This window comes from Aptenodytes forsteri, unplaced genomic scaffold (genome assembly GCF_000699145.1).
Source record: "Aptenodytes forsteri isolate BGI_AS27 unplaced genomic scaffold, ASM69914v1 Scaffold159, whole genome shotgun sequence".
NCBI classification, from domain to species: domain Eukaryota; kingdom Metazoa; phylum Chordata; class Aves; order Sphenisciformes; family Spheniscidae; genus Aptenodytes; species Aptenodytes forsteri.
The window spans coordinates 1,804,979-1,829,207 of NW_008794747.1; the positions used below are offsets into that span (position 1 = coordinate 1,804,979).

A 24,229-nucleotide genomic window follows, 5' to 3' on the forward strand; every position below is an offset into this window, starting at 1 on the left:
AGGAAAGCTCAGAGCGGCAGGGTTTGGGGGGGGGGGGGAGGGGGGGGCAGGGGCGGGCGCGGAGGAGAGCAACCCTTCCCTCGCTCCCTCCCACCCATAAACTTCTCGCTGTCCCCGATTTCCTTCTCCTGCCCGGGATCGCCTCCCCCTCCCCTGCTTCCCCCCGCGCAAGTAGGTGTCTCAAACTTCCATTGTATACCTGGGTATTTGCTTTTAAATACTCAAGGCGTCGAGCCTGGGTTTTGGGGGTGCTTTTCTGCCGGCTGGGGGGGGTGGAGCGGGAAGAGACTATTTCTTTGTGAGTCAAAGATGTTCCTGGAAGAAGGGTTTGTAGTAAGTGGCTCATGGGGCGGGGGGGGGTTAATGAAAAGTTTATTGATCCGTTTTGCCAGTTTTTGTTTCGTTTACCTTTGTCTTCAAGACTAAACCCTTCCTGATAATTTCTTTGGCACCGTGTTTCTCTTTTTTTTTTTTTTTTTAGAATGGGAAGTTTAGAAAATAAATAAATAAGCCTCAACTGACTTCTTAAGCAACAAAAGACGTTGCCAAGCGAGGACAATAAAATTCTAGAATATCTAGAGATTGGATTTCATTCCTGTTTCGTGATACCCACTGGACTTTCTGTTTCTGGGTGTGGGTTTTTTTTTTATTTGTTTGTTTCCCACACAGAAAACCTGCAGCCAAAGTAAGGTCTGTATGTACTCTAATGAGCCATCCCATAAAATGTGCTGTGTGACTCCCAGTAAGTATTTGAATTGAAGTGTAATAGTTTTGAAGTGGTGGTGAACAAAAATCTTTATGTTGGGTTATTGATCTGCTGATGAAAGGCGTTTGAATTTGAAAAGGGTTTAGTTCAGGGGTTTTGTGTGTTTAAAGGTTTTTTAAGGCAACAACGGTTTTTGGGTTTTTTTTTTTTTTTCATTTCTGAAATGACCTTGAGAGCTTTAAAACTACATCAGTTTCTACCAGTGGGTTTGAGGGGGAGGCAGTAGCAGAAGGATCTAGTGAAAATCGAAAATAGAAATAGGAACTGAAGTAGATGCAGTGAAATGTTTTCTTATAGAAGTATGTGAAAAGGGAAGTTTTTTGTAAGAATGTGTGAAAAAGAAGAGAGGGAAATAACGCAGTTTCAGATGCAAGGAGAGAGAGGGAGCATATCATTCTTCACATTTTATTAGGCCCTGAAATGCAGGAGTGATATGATCTGGAAGACACAGAAATAAAACGCCTAACTACAAGTTGAATAGCAGGCATTGACTTGCTGACCAATGCTTACATGCTTGTTGGTTGGTGGGGGCTGGTTTTGTGTCTGCAAAGGTATCAGAGCACAGTGCTATGACAATGGCTTGCAAATGCTTTAACGCCATGTTTTATTGCTCTTAGGAGCTCTTATTAACTGTAGGTTTGGGAATACGGCTAATACTTTAATTTGTGATGTCCACACTAAGGTTTAAGCGTTTCCTTGGATAATATAAAAGGACAGTTTCAAATAAGTGGGATAAACTGCATTCTTTGGCAGAGGGGGAGGGAAGAGGGAAAGGGTGGAGGAGGTGGGTTTTTTTTCTTCCCCTTTACTAGTTCTGTAACTGAGTCAATATTTTAAGATCTGTAGCAGGAATGTGGCTTTGTGATCACTAATATTTCTGTAACATATTTTTTTAATAAGCAATATTGTAATTCTGTGCAAAACACTTGGATTGTATATCTCACAGCTCGTTCCTGAAAGCAGTACGAGTTTTCAAGTTTTCTCTTTAAGTTTTTAGGATGATGAATATGAAAAACAAATAACTTTAGAAACATGGTTATTACAGTGATTATTGATTGGCTTGGCCTACAGCCAAGCAACTCTTCTGCATGCACCAGAGTTGCTGATTTAAATTTTATAGCTTCTTTTTCATATGTTAGCATTTTTGAATCGTTAAACGGTATATATAGCTATTTAAGAACAGTAGATCAGTTTTTAGTTAAGGTTGTTCAATTATGTCTTCATCGCTTTGGAGTTGGTTGAATGACTTGACATGAGATTAAGCACAACAAAAGAAAAGGCAGGGGAACAACAGCTGCCTTCCAGTACCAGAGCACAGTATTCTTAGCAGTTAAGCATTTTACCTTTTAGTATTGCGTGGTGTCAGGTTTAAATGTTTATATTCGTGTTTACAAGAACCTTAGGCATTCCGATAAAACATCAGACACTCGAATCCTGGATATTCGTGTTTTGGGGTTGTTTGTCTCTTGCATTTTTAAGAAAATTATCTTAAGATCTGATACTGAGAAGTGAATTGATCTCATTAACTTTTCAGACAAAAGTAGCAAACAGTCACCACTAGTTTGTACTTGTTTAGTTACTGTGTGGTAAGAACTTTAAGGTGTGTCCTTAATGGCAACTGACGATTCTTGCTGCGAAGCCTTGTTTATTTTAGGTAGATGTTTTATACAGAATTTCCAGTGGGACAAATTACTACACTGACTGCACTTATTCTTTCTGAAGACTGGCTGTAAGCATAAGAGAATAATTGTGCCATGCTGCAATCAGTATATATTTTAAAATTTAAGCCATTAAGTTTTGCTGTGTGTTTTGAGGCTTTTCCTACTTCCTTTGTTTAAACATTCTTAAACAGTGCATATCATATATGAATTTAAAACATTCGTATGGCACTATTGGGGCCGAATTTAAATTTAAAATGAGTACCTACGTCCTTGTTGATCAAAATAGAAAAAACATTTCTTTAAATAAGTGCATGTTTTCTGGTGTTAAATGTGGTAAGAAGGCTATATTTGTATCTTGTAAACAAAGTTTCATATTAAGTAGTCTTTAGAGAATGGCTTCCAGGCTTTGGATTAGAGGATTTTTTTTCTTCGTTTTAAGTGAATAATGGGTTTTTTTGGTTTTTTGGGAGTTTTTTTTACTTTGTTTTGGTAGGGGTGGGGAGAGCAAGATTTAGGGTAGGGGCTGGAAAGAGGAAGATAATAAACTTTAGCACCTTTTATCAGACTGTCTTACACAAAAGGTTACTTCATTTTGGTTTCCCCTTTCATTAGATCACACTCAAAAAATTCCTTTTTGAGCATTTCTAATCTTCAGAATGTATCCTCTTCTCCTTACTACTATATTTTCATTCAGAACTATGTTGATAGATTAATATCATATTTTATATGAACAAAGTGTTAAGTTATTACTGTGATCGAGGGAAATAATTTTAAAGGGGAACTGTGGGTTTCACTTAAGACTTTCAAAACAGTGATTACAATAAACTTTTAGTTACAAAAATCTGAGAGTTTGTAATTAAGAAGCTCTGGGGAAACGTTAAGTAAATTTTAACTTCCCTTTGTTCTTTGGGACTTTTTGTTGTCCCAACTCTTTCTAACCTGAATCTTGATTTGGAATTCATTGTCCTAGTAAAAGATTCCATACACTGTATATGTAAATACACTCCCTCTTTCCTGTGTTATGAAATGCTGTAACTACCGCTGGCATATGGAAAGAACAGTCCCCCCCTTCCCTAAGGTAAAATGGGCTAAGCTTTCTTTTCTTTGCCAGAAGCTGAAAGAAGAGTTTGACCTTTGAACTCACCCTCACACTTCCACACTGCTTTCAGGATGACTAAATAACCAAGGATATTTGCCCGTGTCTTATGCTTATTTATCTCACTTAAAATGTTCTAATACTTAACTGTTGAGGTATTGTCTTTAAATATAGCAAGACAGTACATTTCAGTTACAGCAGGGCTGCCATTTGCCAGCTCAGCCCTCTTATTTTTGAGACTCTTGATTTAGAACGTCAGCGTTCCAATCAGATACTCTTTCCACATCTCATAACTACATTAATTTCAAACTGCTATTTACTTTTAATGGACTTTGGGTCATTTCTGATGACCCTTGACTCCCTTTTTTTTAAGGTGACTTTAGTAACAAAGTTTTTCTTTCTGGTGCGTTAATACAACCAGGGGATTCTGCTGACTACTGTATGCATGCTTTTAGAGAGATGTGACTCATACCACAAGAGATTTGCAACTGAATACAAAAGTAAGGAAAATAATATTTACAAGCTATGTAAGATTCTCAATATGTGTTGTATTTTAGGATTAAAAAAACCTAAACGTATTTTTCCAGCCTAAACTTACCTAGGTTTTTGTGCACCTCCAAACAGAAAGCTACTCTCAAAACGATTTGCTTTTAGAGATCGACTTTTTTCCCCAAGTAGTCTTGCTTTGTTGCTGATGAAAACTTTTTTTTATGCCAAACCTGGGTGCATGTCAATGGGAAACAAATATTAAAACTTCTACTGTTATAATCATATGACTTTGGTCAGAGCATAGTTTATAGCTTATCACAGATCTGGCTCTTTTGAGTCTTCCTCCTTAATTTTTTTTTTTTAAGGGGGGCAGCAATTTAAGTGGTATGATAAGAACAGACTTTCAATTTCAAATTAAAATGATGTATGTGCTAGGAAAAAAATGAGTTACAAATCAAAAATATAGGTGACAAACTTGTTTAGAAATATAACATCTTTGAGTTCATTGCAGAAGATGGAATGGATTATTAGACTGCCTTGAGAATTTCAAAAGAAAATACAAGAGGAAATGTGGTTAGAATATGCAGGAAAATCTATGTAGATCAGTGAGACTTAAAGATTTGAGCAGAAACCCATCCAAGTATAAGTGAATAATTGACGGGATAGTGATTTTCTATGTGCTAAAGATTTTATGTAACTAAAAGTATCAAAGTCTGAGTTTGTTTATGCGCAATGGGTACACTTGCATTTTTCAGTGTAATAAAGTGAGTGCAGTTTACCTCTGACAAACTACGTAAGGGAAATTAAAGGCCCTTGTATTGTGCTTACACTTTATAATGATAGTTGAGAACTGGTTGGGTGAAATCCTTGGGGTTATGTCAGCCTCTCTCTCTTTTGGTACACAGGTAGGAAGAAGCAAATTAGATGTACTCCAAAGACTATGATGTTTAGTACATTGTAAGGAAAACAGATGTAAAGGTGGTCTGGAGAAGCCACAATTTGTGTTTAGCTTTAAAGTTTGTTTCTAATCTTTTTTTTTTCTTATGGTAGTAAAATTTGTGTATGAAACTACTGCCTCTTTGAAAGGTCAGTTTCTTGTGGATGCTAACTCTACTTTCTAGGACACTTTGGCACTCTGAAGCCCAGTAGGTTGGACGACATCATCACATACATCCCTTCAGTGCACTAGTGTGAGATAATGTAATGCTAGGCAATTAAAAAGGTTTAGTCTCCATCAGTCTATGTGTGTCTCTGGAAGATCTCCCACCTGCATGGAAGAAAGGAGGCAGCTATTTGAAGTGTCTATTTCTAGCACTTTTCTATTTTAGTATCTTCAGATGCTAGTCCAGGGGATGACTTAAGTAGAAGTAAATGTCTTTCCCTTGGACTGTGTACCTTTCTCCATCTTTCAAGACTGATTTTTGCAAATACATGATTGTTGATCTGTTTGAAAGTGACAATTTCAAAGTCTGCGCGCTGCAGAGCGGAGGGATAAGAAGCTGCTCCTTTTTCTTCCAAGGTACAGGAGTTTGAGCTGTCTTGGGTAAGAGATTCAGAGTTGAAATCAGGTGAGAGCACTAGGGAAGATTAATGACCTTAACAAAGTGAACTCTTTGGAAGTGACGACTACTCTCAAATTCAGGAATAGTAAAAAAATCTTTTCCTGTTATTTCACCTATGCTGCCCAAAGGGATGCAGCTTGCCTGTAATTGCTACAGAGATCTCCTGGCTCTTGAGTTATAAGGAATTAAGTCTGATTTGGTAAACTCTGAATTTACCACTTCTTTGTAATTGTGGCTGCTGGAGAGACCTAACATCCTTCTGCCAAGAAGTAAAAAAGTCAAATTTGCTTTTAAGGTCTCTGAAAATATCTTCTTTCAAATGAAAACCAAGACTAAACATATAAGCCAGTCTATGTAAGGTGAGACTGACTCAACAATAAAAATGTATCACTCACTCCACTAAGAGAGTCTTTACCTGCTGTGGAGAGAACAATAAACTGTTTTGTAAGGTAAGGGGTCATTGCCAGTTTAAGTGCATGTAACTTCTTGATTCAATGAAGTTGCATCATCTTATAGCAGTGGTGAAATGTGTCCCAGACTTATTTAAAATAGGATCACTCTTGTGTCTTTCAGCCTTTCTACAGCAGGTATTGGCCACTTCATATTGTCTAAAGTTTTTTGGCTTTGTGGTTCCTCAGAAATTCTTTCCTAATCAGAGGAAAAAAACGGGAAAAAATCTGGCTATTAGAGCAGTCCTTCTGAACTTTAAAAGTCAATACTTATTTGTAGCACTTCCTCCTTTAATGCCAAGAATTAGTCTCTTATATTTGGTCTTGCTCAGTGGAGGAAAAACATGTGCAAAATGATGCAAGCTTATATGTTCTCTGCTTTAAAAGGAATAATTACCTCTTTTGATAAAAGAGGCATTCAGTTCACTGAGGAGACACATTCAGCTCATCCATCCTCTGCCAAAACACTGCTAGACATATAGCCTTAAAGAAAAAGGGACTCCGCAGGAAAAGGTTTTTTAAAGAAAGGATATCCTTTGTTTCTATTAGTATAGATGTCTGAAATGGGGGGAGGGAGTTTTCCTAATATTGTTCATTATTAACTACTAGTTATTTTCCACTGGTGATTAAAATCCTGTTTGCTAGACTTCAGGGGGAAAATGACTTGCATGTGTGTCTCTCTTATCTGACTACAGAAGAGCTTTCAATACAAAATCTTTCTAAAGTGTTTGTGGAGAAATGCTTGGATAATATTCTTGCATTCTGGTGTGTATGTCTGTGTTTCTTCAGTTCTGTTTTTATGAATTGTCTTAGTATCATTGCATTGGAAAGCTCTGTAGTGTTGTCAGAATGGACTGTAACTGAGGAAAACAGAGTAGCCTCTCTCTTAGGATAAAAAGATAAGCCATGAAAACCCTCTAAGAGTTTAAGTTTAGGATAACTTTGAAAACTTCAAGCCTGAAGGATGAAGACTAACAAGGGGACTTAAGTTTGCAGACTTAGGGAGTGGAAATTCCAATTTGGGGTCATCTTTTATGTTCTCTTTTCAACCTGAACGTCTTCGTTTTGATCTTTCCTGCAACTGAAACAAACAACTCTCTTCCTCCCCTTCCTCCCCCTAAATCTCCATTTCCTTTAAAGGTACTCTTGTTAGTTCTTTATCAGACTGAACTGTTAACAAACGTTATTTAAAAACATTTTTGTACTTGAACACTTGGTACAAAAACATGTGTGGATGAGAAACAATCTTAGGTGTACTCACATGCTCCCCCATTAACAAAGAAATACACTGGGAAGTTGTGTTAAAATGATTTACTGTTAAAAGATAGAAGGGAGTAGCTCTTCCCTTCCCTAGAAAGCAATAGAACGCGCAGTAATGAAGAGTAAGTTATTGGCTTCATGTAGTGTTATGAAGAACTGACTCTTCTACTATTCTGCAAAATAATGTTTTTTCTGTGCTGACTTTCATAGCTTTCCAGTGTTTTAACTTAAGTCATAGGCAGATGGGCAGTTGTACTCTTTCAGAAATAAGGTCACAGTCTGTGCAGCACATAGTGTTGTGTTCCCTAGATTTAGGGCCTATCCTTCCCTCAAATTGGGGTAGGAAAGACATTTCTGTCTAATACAGGAAAACACCTTATTGCGTGAGGTGTGACATGTATGTGTTTCTTCTTAAACGGAGAAAGGAAGTTATATGGTTGCCATAAAAACCCTAATACCTGTAGGGACAAACTTGAAATTTCATGCTGTGGATGTTTGGAAATCTGACTAATGTTTTGGAGCAATTGGTAAATTAGAACCTCACAATGACACTTTGCTTCACTTTCTGACTAAACATCGGAGCCTGTGAATGCCACAGCACACCAGTACTGCTCATACAATGGAGCCATTGTCACTGATGGGTTCTGCAAACACTACACACACAACCAAGGACACTATAGGTACTATCTCGAGAGTTTGGAGCTCTTAAATATTGTTAGCAACTACTTGGGGATGGTATTTCCGCCTAACATCCTGTGTGTGTACTAGGTGTGGTGCAACTGGCTTAACTTTATGCAATGATACATATGTATTAAAAAAAAAAAAAGATGCTCTAAATAAGCTAAGTTCAGCCTCGGCTCAGGGTTTTATTTGAGAATTTGAAGCTGTATTTATTTATGCATGAGCTACTCTGCCTATGATCGATCTTATACCTGAATATAGATGTGCCCAGACAAAATAGATAATATCTATAAGGTAGTTTTTATTTGTGGTCTCAATGAGGGGAAAAAGTGATGTTAACTGGTTCATTTTATTTATGTTCGTTAGATAGAACTGGAACAACTATTCTGAAAAAGCAAAACTTTTAGATTGAAATAAAAAAAGGTGTTTAAATAACTTGTGGTTTCCAATAAGCAGTCAGCAGTATAAAATGTATTTCATTAGCAATGCCAAAGAGCAGCAACCTGTTCTGAGGTATAAACATACCAAGAGAAAAGAACGTTTCATGTAAAATGACTCTTTATATCCTGAAACTTCTTGAAACGTGAGGAAAACTGAGTATTTTTTTTTTAAAGTGGATTTGAGAGTTACTTGAAAGTTTCTCAAGTCAAATAGACACAGTAATAATTAAGGTAGTTAATATGCAGCAGCTGGCGCTCTGGTGGGTTTTTGAGCGTGGGTTTCTCATTCTTTGCTGGCACTGGATTATGTAGGACTTGAAACCTTGTGGAACCTTAGTAGGATAGTGAAGGAAACTCTGGTCGTCTGTTAAACAGCGATAGCTTTGCTGCTGGCCTTGAATTTAAGGATTTGCTAACAGTTTGTTGAGGTAGTTATGTCTGAGTAGGTATCTTCTAGTGCGCAAAAAAGTAACTAAGTATCATATACTTAGTTGTAACTCTTCTAGTTTTCTCACTTCTGTTTTTAAGAAAGTGTTGCAGCAGCTAGGTTAACTTCTGTAATTGTTCCAGCTTGCTTTTTACAGTTTAACAATAGTTTTGCTAGCACAGGATCAGCAAGGAATAGTTTTTCCTGATACTAGCTATGCAGCTTTTATTCCCAGCGCTCTGTAGTGTTTAAAATGGGAAATTCAATGGTTAGACTTTGCTATTCTCTGAAAGGTGTGCCTAGAGTTTTTATTACATATTCATGGAAATTTTGAAATGCAGGAAGTAGAAATGCAATAAAATTACTACTGATAGGTCATTTCCCAAAGAAATCTTTGAGACTGTAACGTGTCATCTTTGGTTGTGTAATTTAATAAAAATAAATTAAACTTCTCTACAGGCACTTAATTAAAATTTTCTCTATTTCAATAATCCATTTGTATGCAGCAGCTTTTTGGTGTGGTTCTTAGGTTGTGTGGCAAGTGCAATGAAAACAAGATATTCTCATCTGTCCAGTTCAATCTTTATTTATATATGTTTTGCGGTGTTTATAAATATAATGGGTATCACTGCAAACCTGTTGAAATATGTGACTAAAGGCCATATAGCCAAATATGACTCAGTTGTGAACTAAAGTTTGCTAAATGCTCAGGCTCTGGACTGTTGGAAGAATAAAGTACAATAGGTGGCATCCTGCAGTTGAGAACAATTTGTCACTCCTGGAGAGACCACTCTAGGAAATATCCAGGTGTGCTGAGCAAGACAGGTTCCTCCTGACCTGCTCATTCACCTCAAGGCAGTTGCAGCAACCACTGGAACATGTGGGCCCTGGACTCTGGCGTGAGATGCATGTCGACATTTACAAATGGATAGGGGAGTCAGAAGTCAGGATTTCTTGACTCACTTTATTGTGAGGAGGGATAGTCATTCTTTATTTTCAACCCTGAGTTAACCTGTAGCAAACTTACCGCTTTTCAGCTATTGGAAGGAAGGATTTCCTGTTTTGTTCTGTTCCTTTACTCAATATCTCTGACTGATACTGGTGTGTTGCGTCTGTTCTTGTCTTCTGAAAATGAGAAACAACAGAAGAAACCCCAGGTACTGTATTTTTTTTGTTGAGCTAATACACAGACCTTCAGCCACAAATAGTTACAGTGCTTGTCAAAACTGCAGGTTGTCCACTTTCCCAAGGAAGCAATAGTACAGAATTAAGGCAACTCTTGACAGTTTTGCTGCTGCCTACAGGGTTTTGAATAACAGGAATGTAATTAATCAGCATTTTTGGTCCTCAAATCCTTGTGGTTTCCAATAAGCAGTCAGCAGTATAAAATGTATTTCATTAGCAATGCCAAAGAGCAGCAACCTGTTCTGAGGTATAAACATACCAAGAGAAAAGAACGTTTCATGTAAAATGACTCTTTATATCCTGAAACTTCTTGAAACGTGAGGAAAACTGAGTATTTTTTTTTTAAAGTGGATTTGAGAGTTACTTGAAAGTTTCTCAAGTCAAATAGACACAGTAATAATTAAGGTAGTTAATATGCAGCAGCTGGCTCTCTGGTGGGTTTTTGAGCGTGGGTTTCTCATTCTTTGCTGGCACTGGATTATGTAGGACTTGAAACCTTGTGGAACCTTAGTAGGATAGTGAAGGAAACTCTGGTCGTCTGTTAAACAGCGATAGCTTTGCTGCTGGCCTTGAATTTAAGGATTTGCTAACAGTTTGTTGAGGTAGTTATGTCTGAGTAGGTATCTTCTAGTGCGCAAAAAAGTAACTAAGTATCATATACTTAGTTGTAACTCTTCTAGTTTTCTCACTTCTGTTTTTAAGAAAGTGTTGCAGCAGCTAGGTTAACTTCTGTAATTGTTCCAGCTTGCTTTTTACAGTTTAACAATAGTTTTGCTAGCACAGGATCAGCAAGGAATAGTTTTTCCTGATACTAGCTATGCAGCTTTTATTCCCAGCGCTCTGTAGTGTTTAAAATGGGAAATTCAATGGTTAGACTTTGCTATTCTCTGAAAGGTGTGCCTAGAGTTTTTATTACATATTCATGGAAATTTTGAAATGCAGGAAGTAGAAATGCAATAAAATTACTACTGATAGGTCATTTCCCAAAGAAATCTTTGAGACTGTAACGTGTCATCTTTGGTTGTGTAATTTAATAAAAATAAATTAAACTTCTCTACAGGCACTTAATTAAAATTTTCTCTATTTCAATAATCCATTTGTATGCAGCAGCTTTTTGGTGTGGTTCTTAGGTTGTGTGGCAAGTGCAATGAAAACAAGATATTCTCATCTGTCCAGTTCAATCTTTATTTATATATGTTTTGCGGTGTTTATAAATATAATGGGTATCACTGCAAACCTGTTGAAATATGTGACTAAAGGCCATATAGCCAAATATGACTCAGTTGTGAACTAAAGTTTGCTAAATGCTCAGGCTCTGGACTGTTGGAAGAATAAAGTACAATAGGTGGCATCCTGCAGTTGAGAACAATTTGTCACTCCTGGAGAGACCACTCTAGGAAATATCCAGGTGTGCTGAGCAAGACAGGTTCCTCCTGACCTGCTCATTCACCTCAAGGCAGTTGCAGCAACCACTGGAACATGTGGGCCCTGGACTCTGGCGTGAGATGCATGTCGACATTTACAAATGGATAGGGGAGTCAGAAGTCAGGATTTCTTGACTCACTTTATTGTGAGGAGGGATAGTCATTCTTTATTTTCAACCCTGAGTTAACCTGTAGCAAACTTACCGCTTTTCAGCTATTGGAAGGAAGGATTTCCTGTTTTGTTCTGTTCCTTTACTCAATATCTCTGACTGATACTGGTGTGTTGCGTCTGTTCTTGTCTTCTGAAAATGAGAAACAACAGAAGAAACCCCAGGTACTGTATTTTTTTTGTTGAGCTAATACACAGACCTTCAGCCACAAATAGTTACAGTGCTTGTCAAAACTGCAGGTTGTCCACTTTCCCAAGGAAGCAATAGTACAGAATTAAGGCAACTCTTGACAGTTTTGCTGCTGCCTACAGGGTTTTGAATAACAGGAATGTAATTAATCAGCATTTTTGGTCCTCAAATCCAAGGCATAATATTATCTTCGCTAGGAAGAAAGGTTTTGTTAATGATGGATAAAATCCTAGTGTAGGTACTTGTAGTTTTAGCATGTGTTAGCTTGTCTAAACAGTGAGAGCGTAAAATCATGCCTACTTGTAAAAGCCATATATCTAATCAGAGTGAAGTGTGTAATCATCAGATACAAAAATAAGACTAGAGCTTTGTAGCTCACCTTCTGACTCTAGTAGTATTATCTTTTTTTTCTTCTCAGTTTAAATATAATTCTGTCTAGTTGCATCTGCAGTTTTCTTCAGAAATGCTACCTGCAATTTTTTTCGGTCTATAGGTACTATATCCTATACATGATGATATATCCAAGAAAAATAGTTGCCTGAACTGCAAAGAGGCATTTCAGATTCCTAAAACAGGAATATCTTGCTCTGCTTTGCAATGCTGCCTAGAGGATGAGCTGTGGCCAGTTCTTCAAAAGTGGTCAGAGCCTCCTCTTAAAAACAGTGAAAGTCTGAAAAGCGTTCAGCAGCTAACGCAGGTTGGTGGAGGGGTGTAAAGTGCTTTGAAGAGCCATGGAAGAAGTCTCCAAAGGTCTTGTTCAAACCTATTGATACCTAATAAAATTTGGATCCAAACTCCTGTTAAACTCCTCTCATGATCCATGTGTTAAAGTTATATGTTCTGTATTTATACATGCAGTTGTGAGGACAGGTTTAATTTTTTAGACAGCTGAGTGATGTCTGCTTTGACACATTTAAATGAAATGAGATTGAAACAGACCCATTTTCAATGGGGTTACCAGAGAAAATGTTATTGATTAATTGAGGTCGATTTGTCACACATTGGCGACCAACCTGGGGCCTTCCCCTAGATTTGATCTATGCCTGTCCCTTAAATTCTAAGAAGTCTTTAAGCATGTGGTTTTTACAAAATGTTTGTATTATCCTAGGTTAGGTTTGAGTAGAACCGTGTTTGGTGGTCCCTGTTACAGGGGTATCTGTTCTACTCTCATCTCATCCCAGAATGCTGTGGAAGATAGGGGATTGAGTGTGGATTTCTCCTGTTCTTCATCTGTTTTCTCTCTACAGTGACTTAATTCTTGTTGCTCTAATGTGTATATGTTGTAATGCCACGAAGTGGGAAGCGTAATAAAGCGTAACTGGCTTTTTCTGTATATGTAGACACTAGCAATGAAATAGTTGATGGCGAATCTCAGCAATTCAGTACATGGGACTTTAGGCACTCTGGTGTTTGGCTCTGACTTCATACCCCAGAAATGCCTCTGGCCTTTTTGTGGGATGATTCTTATACTTATTACTGCAGAATGCTTACCTGTGGCTCTGGACGTAAATGCATTAAACTCTTTAAGTTTGTTTAATTTTTTTATCTCGCCTGGATATTCATTATTGGTGCTCAGGAGTCTTTCAAAGTTGCTGTTCGTTTTTGGTTTGCAGATAAATTATTTTCAGGCAGATAGTCACCATTTATGCACTTGAGCTTTGCCGCAGCATGTTATCCTGTTGTGTAAAAAATACCTCTTAAAACTACAGTAGAAATAGAACAAAACAGCAAGTTGAAACATGAAGTAAAACATGCTAACCAGCACCCTTTGATATGTTTTTCCTTATGTTTTACAAAAGGGAAAGCTTTTTGAATACTTCAGCTTCAAACTTTTGTTACAGCTTCTTCACCTGCCTATAGGGGGTGAGTGAAAGCCAGAAAGTCAAAACTGAATGGGGAAGGTAGAAAGGCAAAAGCAAAGCAGCAATTCAGAAGTGTCGCACCATAAACTGAACCTGCCTATTACAAAAGATTTTTGAGTCATTATGCAGAGAGGAAGTGTTAATCATGGCAGTGATAGAACTGAAAATGGGGATAAAGGGCGTAGTTAGAAGAGAGACTTTGGCTGCAGAAAATCCACATTTTGTTGCTATCAACCTGTCAGCCAGTGGCTTGTTCCCTCTTATACTCTCTACCCTACCCCCCAAGATCCCTGCATTCGTGTTTAACTTAGCATGTGATGAGTCTTTGGCCCAGTCCTGAAACAACTTGGGTTTAAAAAAAGCTAGAAGCCTCTTGGTGTTAGATTTGATCATTGTCTAGACCTGGATTAGAGGACTGGACGATGAAGACCCTAAGCTCTGGAGAGGGGGGGGGGGGGGGGGGGGGGGGGGGGGGGGGGGGGGGGGGGGGGGGGGGGGGGGGGGGGGGGGAATGGAAGACAGGCAACTGGCAACAATAATTTTATTCTGTATTGGCATTCTGGTGTGTTTTGTTTTGTGGGGTTTTTTTACCCATCTTCATTAGGTTCCAGGATCTTGTTGTCTGCATGATGGTGGAAAAGGAGCTGCTAACTTTTCAAATTAAAACCAAAGAGTATTCTCAGGGCAAGGCTGTAGTCCAGTGAGCAAATAAGTGTGTGAGATATTGGATCTATTGCTCCTAGCAATGTGTTGTCACGTTTCCTTTCCCAGGTGGTTATCTTGCCTGGGCTTGACTGTTCTGTGGTAGGTAAAGGTATCCAATATAGTTGAAGGCATCATATCAAACCTCGGGTCTATAGATAGGTTAAAGGTCCTGTCCTATTAACCTCCCGTGGCTGTTAGACATAGTGGTTCTGCCAGCGGTTCTACCAGCAGGTGGCCTTACAGGAGTGTTATCTGCAAAGATGTTTGGGCCACTGAGCTGTATACACAGTTCAAGTTCTGGTGGCTGATTTCTACTGAAATGGTTTAAGATTTAATGGCTTAAGACCACCTTTTTCTGTCTGACTAGCACCGCTGATCAGAAGAGGCTGGAGAAAGTAGCCTCAGCTGCATAGATAGCCACATCTTTACCTGCTACAGCTACTTGTCATGGAAATCTCTGTAGCCTGAACTATTACAGGGCTGTGTTTGAATTGTTACCCTTTCTTTGGCTGAAATGAAACAAAATGTTTTCATCTTTTTTCCAAATAAAAGCAAGGCAGAAGTAGAAGTTGAGATGAATTTTAAAACTCTACTTTGCCCATACTGTCTTCTGCTATAAGAGCTATAGAGCCTATTGTGTTTTGAGGCATATTAATTCAAGTAATGTGAATTACTGTCTTTTGTGAAATATTTTGTGGAAGTTTGAGTCAAATTTTGAATGCATTCTTTTCATTAGATATTCATGTGTTTGGCAATGTGCCTCATCTCAGAATGATCCCTCTTCAATTTATATGGTCTTGTATTAGTTTGGTGGACTTTTCCTTTATCCCAAACTTTGATCAAGCAGGGTCCTGAATGCCACAATACTATAATTTGACAGCCCAAAGAGTGGTGGCCATTAATTGCTGCTAGCAGACATTATAACTCTTACAGACTTAGAGATTTAGTTGGAGTTGTGATTAACTATATTATAACCCTTTTTAATCTTCCAGAATCTTAAACCTTCCCTTTTGAGTATAATCAATAAAACGCATTTTTTGTTGCATGCAATTTGAAATTAGAAGCATTTCCTTTTTAAGTCTAATAGTTGGCCTCTTGGATGATTTAAATACTGAACTCCTGTTCAAGAAACAGTATAATTAGTTTATTTCAAACTTTGAGATGATCTAATTGTGCCAGCCCAAAATTGTCACAGAGATTGTAAATCTGTGGATGATAGTAAAAGCTTTGAGTACTTAATACAGAGATTTGTAGTGACGCTTACTGTGTACCAACTATGAAAGCTAATTCCAAGCTGTCTAGTCTTGAAAAAAAAGTGTTTTGCTCAACAGCCTTTAGAGAACAAACAAAGTTTTACTGTTTTTCATGGGTTCGAGGAAAGGTTACTTTGGCTTGCTGCATTCACTTGTTATGAATTCAGTAATTTATGTATTGAAACATGGGTTCAGCAGCTTTATGTAACTGGGTAAGAGTAGGTTTAGAATAGGTAGTAGACAAAGTATTGCTTTTATATAGCAATCTTAATACAGAAGCCCAGCTAATGCAATACAGGGATCTTCAAGACCATACTATTTCAACTGCGGTGGGTAGAAGTGACCAGAGTGTCTTCTAGCTGTCCCTCATTGACTATTTATTAAAAGTATGCCGTCTGTGTTCAAAAGCATTCCGTAGTTCTCTAGCCCTAATGTTTTCATTATTTGGGAGACAATACCTTCCTTTTCTTTTGAAAAGTCTGACTGACTATTTTCTCTCTTCTCCAGGTGCTGGAGTTCTTTGTGGCACTGAACTTGTCCTTGAGTGTATTTTGCCCAGTGCAACTATTTGACGTGTTTGTACAAAAAAACTAAGTGCAACTGACTCTTTCTACCGACTTGAAAAATCAGAAGAAATAGTTTGAAAAAACCTCATTCCATCACTGAGACAACGAATGGATGTGTGATGTGTGAACACAGATACAAATGAAAAAGAAGTAATTTTTTGCTTGTGGAAAAAAAATCTTTGGCAGCGGTCTTTTAGCTTAGCAGACTTGTAAGCACATGTTGGAGAACTTTACAAGTGTCCTTATTGTGATCAGTGAGCATCCCCAAAGAACTGAAACCTTACATTAAAACACGTAATAGGGAACAGAACATAGGAAACATGCCAACTCAGCCTCTCTTGGCATACATGGATGGACCGGATGGAATAGCCAGTACTGTTGGTGCACAGATGGAGAATAATGATGCCTCAATGACAATAAAAGGAACAAACACAATTTCTTACAAAAGCTTGCAAGAAAAGTTTCTCATGCAAGCTGAGGGATGCATGCCTCTGGACTGCATGTTTTGTGATGAGACTTTTAAACATCCTGAAGAACTTGGTAAGCATGTTTTAACTCAGCATAGGCCCACTCTTTGTGAACCAGCCGTCCTGCGTGTTGAAGCAGAGTATCTTAGTCCTCTAGATAAATGTCAAGTAAGAACAAATTTGCCTTCACCAAACAATGAAAAGGACAGTGAAGAACTTAGTTGTGAAGTGTGTGGACAAACATTTGATGAGGCTTTTGATGTTGAGGCACACATGAAAAAGCATAAAGATTCTTTTACGTATTGGTGTAATGTATGTGGAAGAAGATTTAAAGAGCCGTGGTTCCTCAAAAATCACATGAGAACACATACTGGAAAGCCTGGTTCTAGAAACAAGCATCAACAAGGTTCTGAAAGCCCCATAACAATAAATGAGGTGGTGCAGGAGCATGTAACTGAAAATGTAACGTCACCTTACAAAATTTGTATGGTTTGTGGTTTCCTATTTCTCAATAAAGAGACTCTAATTGAGCACAGTAAAGTGCACACCAAAGAATCAGTACCCAATGGTGAAAGCCCCCAAATGACTGGTGAACCTAATGCAGAAGAAACGTCTCAAAGAGAGGAATTTTTGCGATTCTTGAACTTAAGGCCAAACTTCGTTCCAGAAAATGACAAATCACAAAAACCTGTGAAATGGATAGCTGAACTAGATCCTTTCAACACATATCAAGCATGGCAGCTGGCTACCAAAGGTAAAGTTGCAGTTGGCCATGGCCAAATTAAAGAACCAGGGCAAGAAGGAAGTACAGACAATGATGATTCATCTTCTGATAAAGAAGAACTTGGTGAAATTTGGAATGCAAATAAAGGTAGTCAGACTGAAACTACAGGGAAGTCAAAAGTAAATAAAAACAGCAGTTATACAGGGAATGGTAACTTATCCCAAGACAAACTGAAACATCCCAGTGGTGAAGTGCCTTCTATGGAGATGGATTCTAAATTGTCCCAGAACAAAGAGAAACCAACACACTGTTCAGAGTGTGGTAAAGCCTTCAGAACATACCACCAGCTAGTCCTTCATTCCAGAGTACATAAGAGAGACAGGCGGACCGACGGAGAGACTTCAGCTGCTTCGAGGACATGCTGTGGTGATATAATTGCAAGTCTGGATGAAAATGGAGCAGGAGAACGAATAGAAGGAGGCTCTGAAGATGGATCTGAAGATGGGCTTCCGGAAACACTTAATTTAGGTGAGTAGCATTTTGAGCACATAAGTTTCAAATAGCTGTTACTGTAGTGTTTAGGAACTCTTTAGCGCCAAAGAATGCATCTTGCCTCTCTCGGTTATCTTTTCAAAACTTGGCCAGAGATATGAAATGTTATGGTGGGGGAAGGGGAAAAGAGAAAAATGAGAGGGGAAAGAAAGGCTCTGACACTGCCATTTTGAGATCTTTGAAGTTGTGTTGGGCCTTGCAGTTATGATTTGGGTTACTGGAATCATTGAAATACTTCGAATAACAATCAGTCTAGGAAAAGTCACTGTTTACTTACCCCTTCTCTTTCTCTCTCTGTCTCTCATACCCGCAACAGCAAGATTCTTAGTTGTACTGGATGCTTTTGAGTGTTGCATATCCCTTCTTGTCCAGCACGTGTTTTTACAAATAGTATTTCTGAAGAAATCATTGCAGTTTCACTTTTTTCCCCTGCGTCTTTTAAGAAAGGGCAGAAAATGTCTAGTGCTCAGTACCAGCAGTTGTTAAGATCCTGAGAAGTAAAAAATAATTCCAAACTTCTTCTATCAAACTGCGGGTTGTACGTTTCTTTTGAACAATGTGTAACTTGAAAGCCTAAATGTCAGAACCAGCAATTTTAAATTAGTTGCATAAGGACATGCATGCAGGCTATTAATGTGTGGACATCATGTATGTAAAAGAGGTATATATTTAACTCCTCTTCCTTGAAGGGTTGCTAACAGTTCTCTTTTTGACAGAGTAGGTGGGCTCAATCTGTATGTTACCCAGGATTAATTCTGCATCTCACTATGGCTTAGGAAAAACAAATGGTACTGAATGATTCCTTAATTGAAAAATATTGCATGTTTGGGAATAGCAAAAAGTCTTCTAGCTAATCTAGCACTCTTGTGTGTGATATGCTTTGAGTCTGCATTTAAAGAACAGACACTTGCATAATCTCAAGAAAAGACACAACGTACAGAATGTCCTGGCACACACGGCTGACTTTTCCATTTCTGGTAATGTGCAGCCCTTTATTTTGCCTCCAGTAACAAAGGAATGGAATTATTACCTAATGTTAACTTGCTGTTTTGTTTCTCAATGTCTTATCCTAAACTACAACAGCTTTCATTGTGAGATGCTGAGTCATGCTTATTGAGACATTATCTGTTTGTTTTAAAACAGCTATGGTTTGTCTTAGCCGTAGTTTAGCCATACTTAGCATTTCCAGTATAGAAGCTTTCCAACACGTAGGAACTTTGGAGAACTGTTTTAAGCTACCTATTACGTATCTAACATCTTAGTCAAGCAAGACATCTGCTTCCTTCCCACTGTAGCTTTCTAGTCAGCTTTGGTTTTGTTATTTTACTGAAGTTGTCTTGATGTTTTTTCAATTCAACCTGCCAAAGAAATCATGTTGATTTGAATGGTGTACTGTGTGCAGGCTTTCTCCCCTTTCTTGTTAGACATTCTGCTGTCCTTGCCGCCCTCCAGTGGTAACTATTGCTGCTTACACTTGAGTGGAACCAGGTTTTAATCTGTGAATTTGTTCCTTGAATATGTTTCACAGAATAGCAATCCCTGTCACTTTCCTACTCCCATATTTGTCAAAGCTTAAGCATTAATGCTTCTAGTGAAAGAAGATTACTCATTAAATCTAAGGATGTTGTTATACAGGCACAACGCTCCATTGATTAGCACAGAAATAATAACTATTATTACAATTGATAAGAAAATCCATCTTCCTCCCCGCCTTCCCTCCCCAAAACACCTTCCTGTGTTTTGCCATGGTGCGCAGAGCAGGTTTACCATCTGAATCATCATGTTCACACTTACTAATTCAAGTATTCCCTTTAATAAAAGAATACAGTTTATAACCTGTATGAATTTTTGAGATGGGCCATTCTCCATCAAGTTCCTGTAGGTCAGTAAAGATAACTTTTTTTACTTCTTTGAGACCTAGCTTGGCGTCTTGTTTGTTCTCTGGGGCTTCTTCGTTACAGTCTCTAACGGCAGTGTTACTTGACACAGACAGAAACCTTTTTAACTCTTTTGCTCTTTGATTACTAAGTGTGCAACAGTACAGAACGAAAGATGCTTGTAGACTGTAGGAGTTGACAACAGTTCATCATTCTGTGTTTTTCCTTAAAAAAAGACAGTTAAGATAGTTAATGATAGTTTTAAATGAGACTCCAAATTTACATTTGCTCTTCATAATATAGCTATATTTTCTCCCAAAGATAAAAATGAAGATGGTTTGGAAAGAGCAAAAGTTAAAAACCTTGGAGCCTCCAGAGAATGCAGCTATTGTGGAAAGTATTTTCGCTCAAATTATTACCTCAATATTCATCTCAGAACTCATACAGGTAAATGGGCTTCACCTTTGCGGGAGGGGAAGGAAGTCTGCTGAATCCAGTTGGATGGAATGTTTGGTTTTGCTTAAGAAAAACAGAAGTTGCCTTCAAAATTATTGATATTAAGAACAAAGTTTTCTCTCATGCTTAAAAAAAATTCCAATTGAAATTTCTTAGAAGGAATTAATTATTTACATAAGTGTAAATCTTTTTGAATAGGGTAATTACATTAAGTACTGTTAAGAATAGAATATATTTTAAAACTTTCTGCTTTTAGCAGTCTAGCAAAAAGTTGGTGGGTTTTTTGTTGGTTGGTTGGTTTGTTTGTTTTAAAAGCCTATTTCCCAAGTACCAAGTTGTCTGCCAGTTGCTGCTACCTGGGAAAAAGCTGTGTCTATTTTTCAGTTCAACTTTTTGTTTTCCATAGCCAGGCAAACTTTCTACTTCTGTTAATGTATATCCCTGTTTCTTTTAAAACAGCTCTATTTATAGATGAACTGTAACATTTGTGTTGTTGAATAGCATACTTGTGGTATGATCAAGGGCTACAAATTGTTGGGAGTTGACCCACAGCTATACTTCTTGTGTATCTCTGCCAAACATATTGTCAGCTACCATCTCCATACATAGCCAACGTGTGGAAAATATCTTCATCGCAGCCAGAAGATGTCACTGTAGTTAGTAAAAGCAGTAAGATGTAGTTGTTTAAATGATTTAGATGACTTTGAGAATTATGAGTATGTGGAAGGGGAAAGAAAAGTCTATTTTACTGCTTTGCAGTCTACATTATTCCCTTGTCTTTAATTGTATTCAAGACTTCAAATCAAATTGTATCAAACTTATTTACCGATAAAACTGTGTTTCAGGTGAAAAACCGTACAAATGTGAATTCTGTGAGTACGCAGCAGCACAGAAAACTTCACTGAGGTATCATTTAGAGAGGCATCACAAGGACAAGCAAGCTGATAGCGCAGCAGACGTGAAAAGTGACAGCAAAGTCTCATTACAGAGTCAGGAGACGGAGCTCTTGCTGGCTGCTGATGGTGCTCAAGAAACCAAAAATTCGAAGAGGCTTGTTGATTGTGCCAAAGATGCTGAGAGCTGCCCACCTGTCAAGCAGCAAAAGGAAGTTCTGTCCTTGAACAATGCAATAGGCAGCACAGTCCTTTTAAAAATGAAAAATAATTCTAGGGAATTGAACAAAGGTTCCATTTGTAACAATTCAAATCAAATACACGAGAATGTGTCCGCTCCTTACCTGGAAAAACTAAAGGCTGAGAAGGAAATGAAGGAAGCTCAGCCCAGTGTTCCTCATAAAAGAGAGAGAGAGGCTTCTGTGGCATCAGAGGGAGATGACGTCCAGTATGTTTGTGCTTTAAAGGATGGAAAAAATGTGAATGATGTGCGAGAGTGCACTGAAAACTACAAACGCAAACCTATGGTGGACTCTCAAGAAAAGCCCTTGAACTTATCTGTTGGGACTTCACAAGAATGTTCAGTGGTTTCAACTAGAGGCCTACTAGCACCCAGCACCTGTGCATTCTGTAGTTACAGAACATTTTACCCGGAAGTCCTAATGATGCACCAGAGGCTGATGCACAAATACAATCCTGACACCGTTAACAAAAATGGCTATAGAAACAAGGCTCTAGCTAAAGCCAGACGCACTGGATGCCCTCCAGCTCTGCTTGGTAAAGATGTGCTTCCTCTGTCTTTTAATTCTAATAAAAGTAAGGCTTCCCCATCTACACAGCAAAAACTGTTGCAAACGGGGAAAGCTAAACAGTGTCACCCTCCACAGAACAAAGTCCCTCTCTTTTCAGTGGCTGACTCAAGCAGCGCAGCCCCAAGTAACCTCAAGTTTCATAAACAGCAAAGTAATATTGGAGCTCAGGCAAATAACTATAGACAACCTCAGCAAGAAATGCACTCCAGTTCCAGTATCTCTCCAGTAGTGGACAGAGTAAAAAGATCTGAACCTAAAGGAAAAGCTCTAAGTGTCCCAGTGTCCCAATCTGGTCTAGTAAGCAGCAGTATGAATGGGGCTCTCGACTCTCACCTAAACGAATCTGCCTGGTCTTGCCATCGAGGAAGAGACTATCTTTGTAGTAAATCTGTGAGCAATGTAAATCTAGACTATGGTGAAACGTCTTCTAAACGAATGAAACCTAATCTGTTAGCTGTTGAACATACTGACTCTCCAATGGCTAATTACAGAAGATACGAAATGAGCAGATTTCGTGTTGCAAACAGATATGCAAATCTGCTACCTCAGGAATGTTCTCGCACCAAACCTGCATCCTCTGTTTTGCCAACCAAACAAGGGCTTCTGAATTCGGATGATGTTGATCCTCCTAATGTATTGACTGTTCTCAAACCTTATGAGCCGTATAGCTCTGGATCACTTTACAGTTCTTGCGGATCTAGCAATGGCCAAGTAACCAGCTCTACAGTAGAAGGTACTGTATCTCCTTCCTATTTAAATGTCTTACACCATTAGAAAGGAAGGTGAATGAAATATAAATAAGTGTGTACCCACCTTGAAACCGAGAAAATAAAGCTGTACTTGGCATTTCACCAAGTCCAGTCAGTGCTTCGATTATAAATTTAAAATTCAGGTTCAGCAAACTCCTGGCTTGGGGAATTAGGCAGGAAGGTCTGAATTTTAAAGAGGGATTTAAAGTTCCTCAAATTCCTTCCTCCCCCCTGCCATGGGTCGCTGATAGCAAACATGTATTGTTTGCTCATCAGAGCACTCCAGACATGCGAACTAAGCCAGGATATGGAATGAGCCTTTCTGCTTAATGTACAAGAAGTCTTGGACCACCTGGAATATAAATAAAACCTCTTACAAAAAAAACCCAAACCTGTCATGTACAATTGTTCCCTTCAATTGCAGAAAAGGATGTATTACAAATCATAAACCTATGATTTAAATCTTACTCTTCTGTTCTTCAATGGGTTTTTATAATGTTTAGTTTTTAGTAGGAACAGAATACTTTGTTAAATCAAGATGACATACTTCTGCTATTCTAATTATGGTTTCTCATTGCACTAAGTAGTAATGCTTTGTGGGAAATTCTGGGCCTAGCAGAGATAAATGTTTTGTGATGTATTTGGAGAACTTGGGTACTTTTATAGAATACATGCTTTTTGTGTTTTGTTCTTAGTCAGCATTTTCAAAACTTAGCGGGAGGCCAAGATTAAAAGGTACTAGGCGATATTTAAGCAGTTGTCTGACTATTTGTAGAAGATGGTAGTTATGACTTTGAGCTGAGGTCAGTATGGACTTAGCTATAAATATAGAATTTTGAATTTTGAAATGAAGTTCCTATTATAAAAATGAATAGTGTGTGTGTGTGCTGTGTAGTCTTAAAGTCTCTGCTAAGTTCTTAAACTCTGAATACTCCCATTCTCAGGAAGCAGTAAGATTATTCTTCTGAAGTATTCTGGGTTCATAACAAGCAGGGTTATGTTACCTTAGGTCAGAGCAAACTGCAAAATAGTAAATCTGCATTTAGTTATGTGGCAAAAAATGTATTCGCTAACTCTTCTGGTTTTTGTTTGCTTGTTTTAAGGTTACGGGCTTCATGAATATTCAGGCTTGCTAGTGCATTATGGAAGGATGAAGGAAAGTGTTACAGTTCTGTTTCCAGTCTGGGTAGGGAGTGGATAAAGGAAAAGCCAGCATCACAGTTGACTCACTGAAGTGGCTGTGAAATGGAGTTAATTCCTGGTTTCATGAAGAGCGTTGTCTGTGTACCATGAACTGTACCGTGAATTGCAATGAGGAATGTAAAATGGGCTCTAGGTTATGCATAGAATGCAGAGGGATGGGCACAAGGACAAATGTTGTTGCTGTCTTTTGATTCCCAGTGATCTGAGAAAATGAAATACATACAGGGTTTTTTTCTGAGCACAGAAGTCATTCATGCAGTTGTGGAATTTACAGCGCTTTGCAAGACTTTTTTTTTTTTTTTTTTAATTAA

The 24,229-nt window shown here is 38.2% G+C and overlaps 1 protein-coding gene across 1 annotated transcript in view; it reads left to right on the plus strand.

Moving 5' to 3' along the window:
* Window positions 1-90: 90 nt before the first annotated feature.
* ZNF217 (zinc finger protein 217) overlaps window positions 91-24,229 on the plus strand; it is a 30,168-nt gene continuing 6,029 nt past the window's right edge. Inside the window, exons 1-4 of the mRNA XM_009274058.2 lie at window positions 91-171; window positions 16,127-17,904; window positions 20,127-20,252; window positions 21,107-22,699. Of these exons, the coding sequence (XP_009272333.1) occupies window positions 16,506-17,904; window positions 20,127-20,252; window positions 21,107-22,699 (3,118 nt within the window). The 5' untranslated portion in view covers window positions 91-171; window positions 16,127-16,505. The remainder of the gene's footprint in view (window positions 172-16,126; window positions 17,905-20,126; window positions 20,253-21,106; window positions 22,700-24,229) is intronic.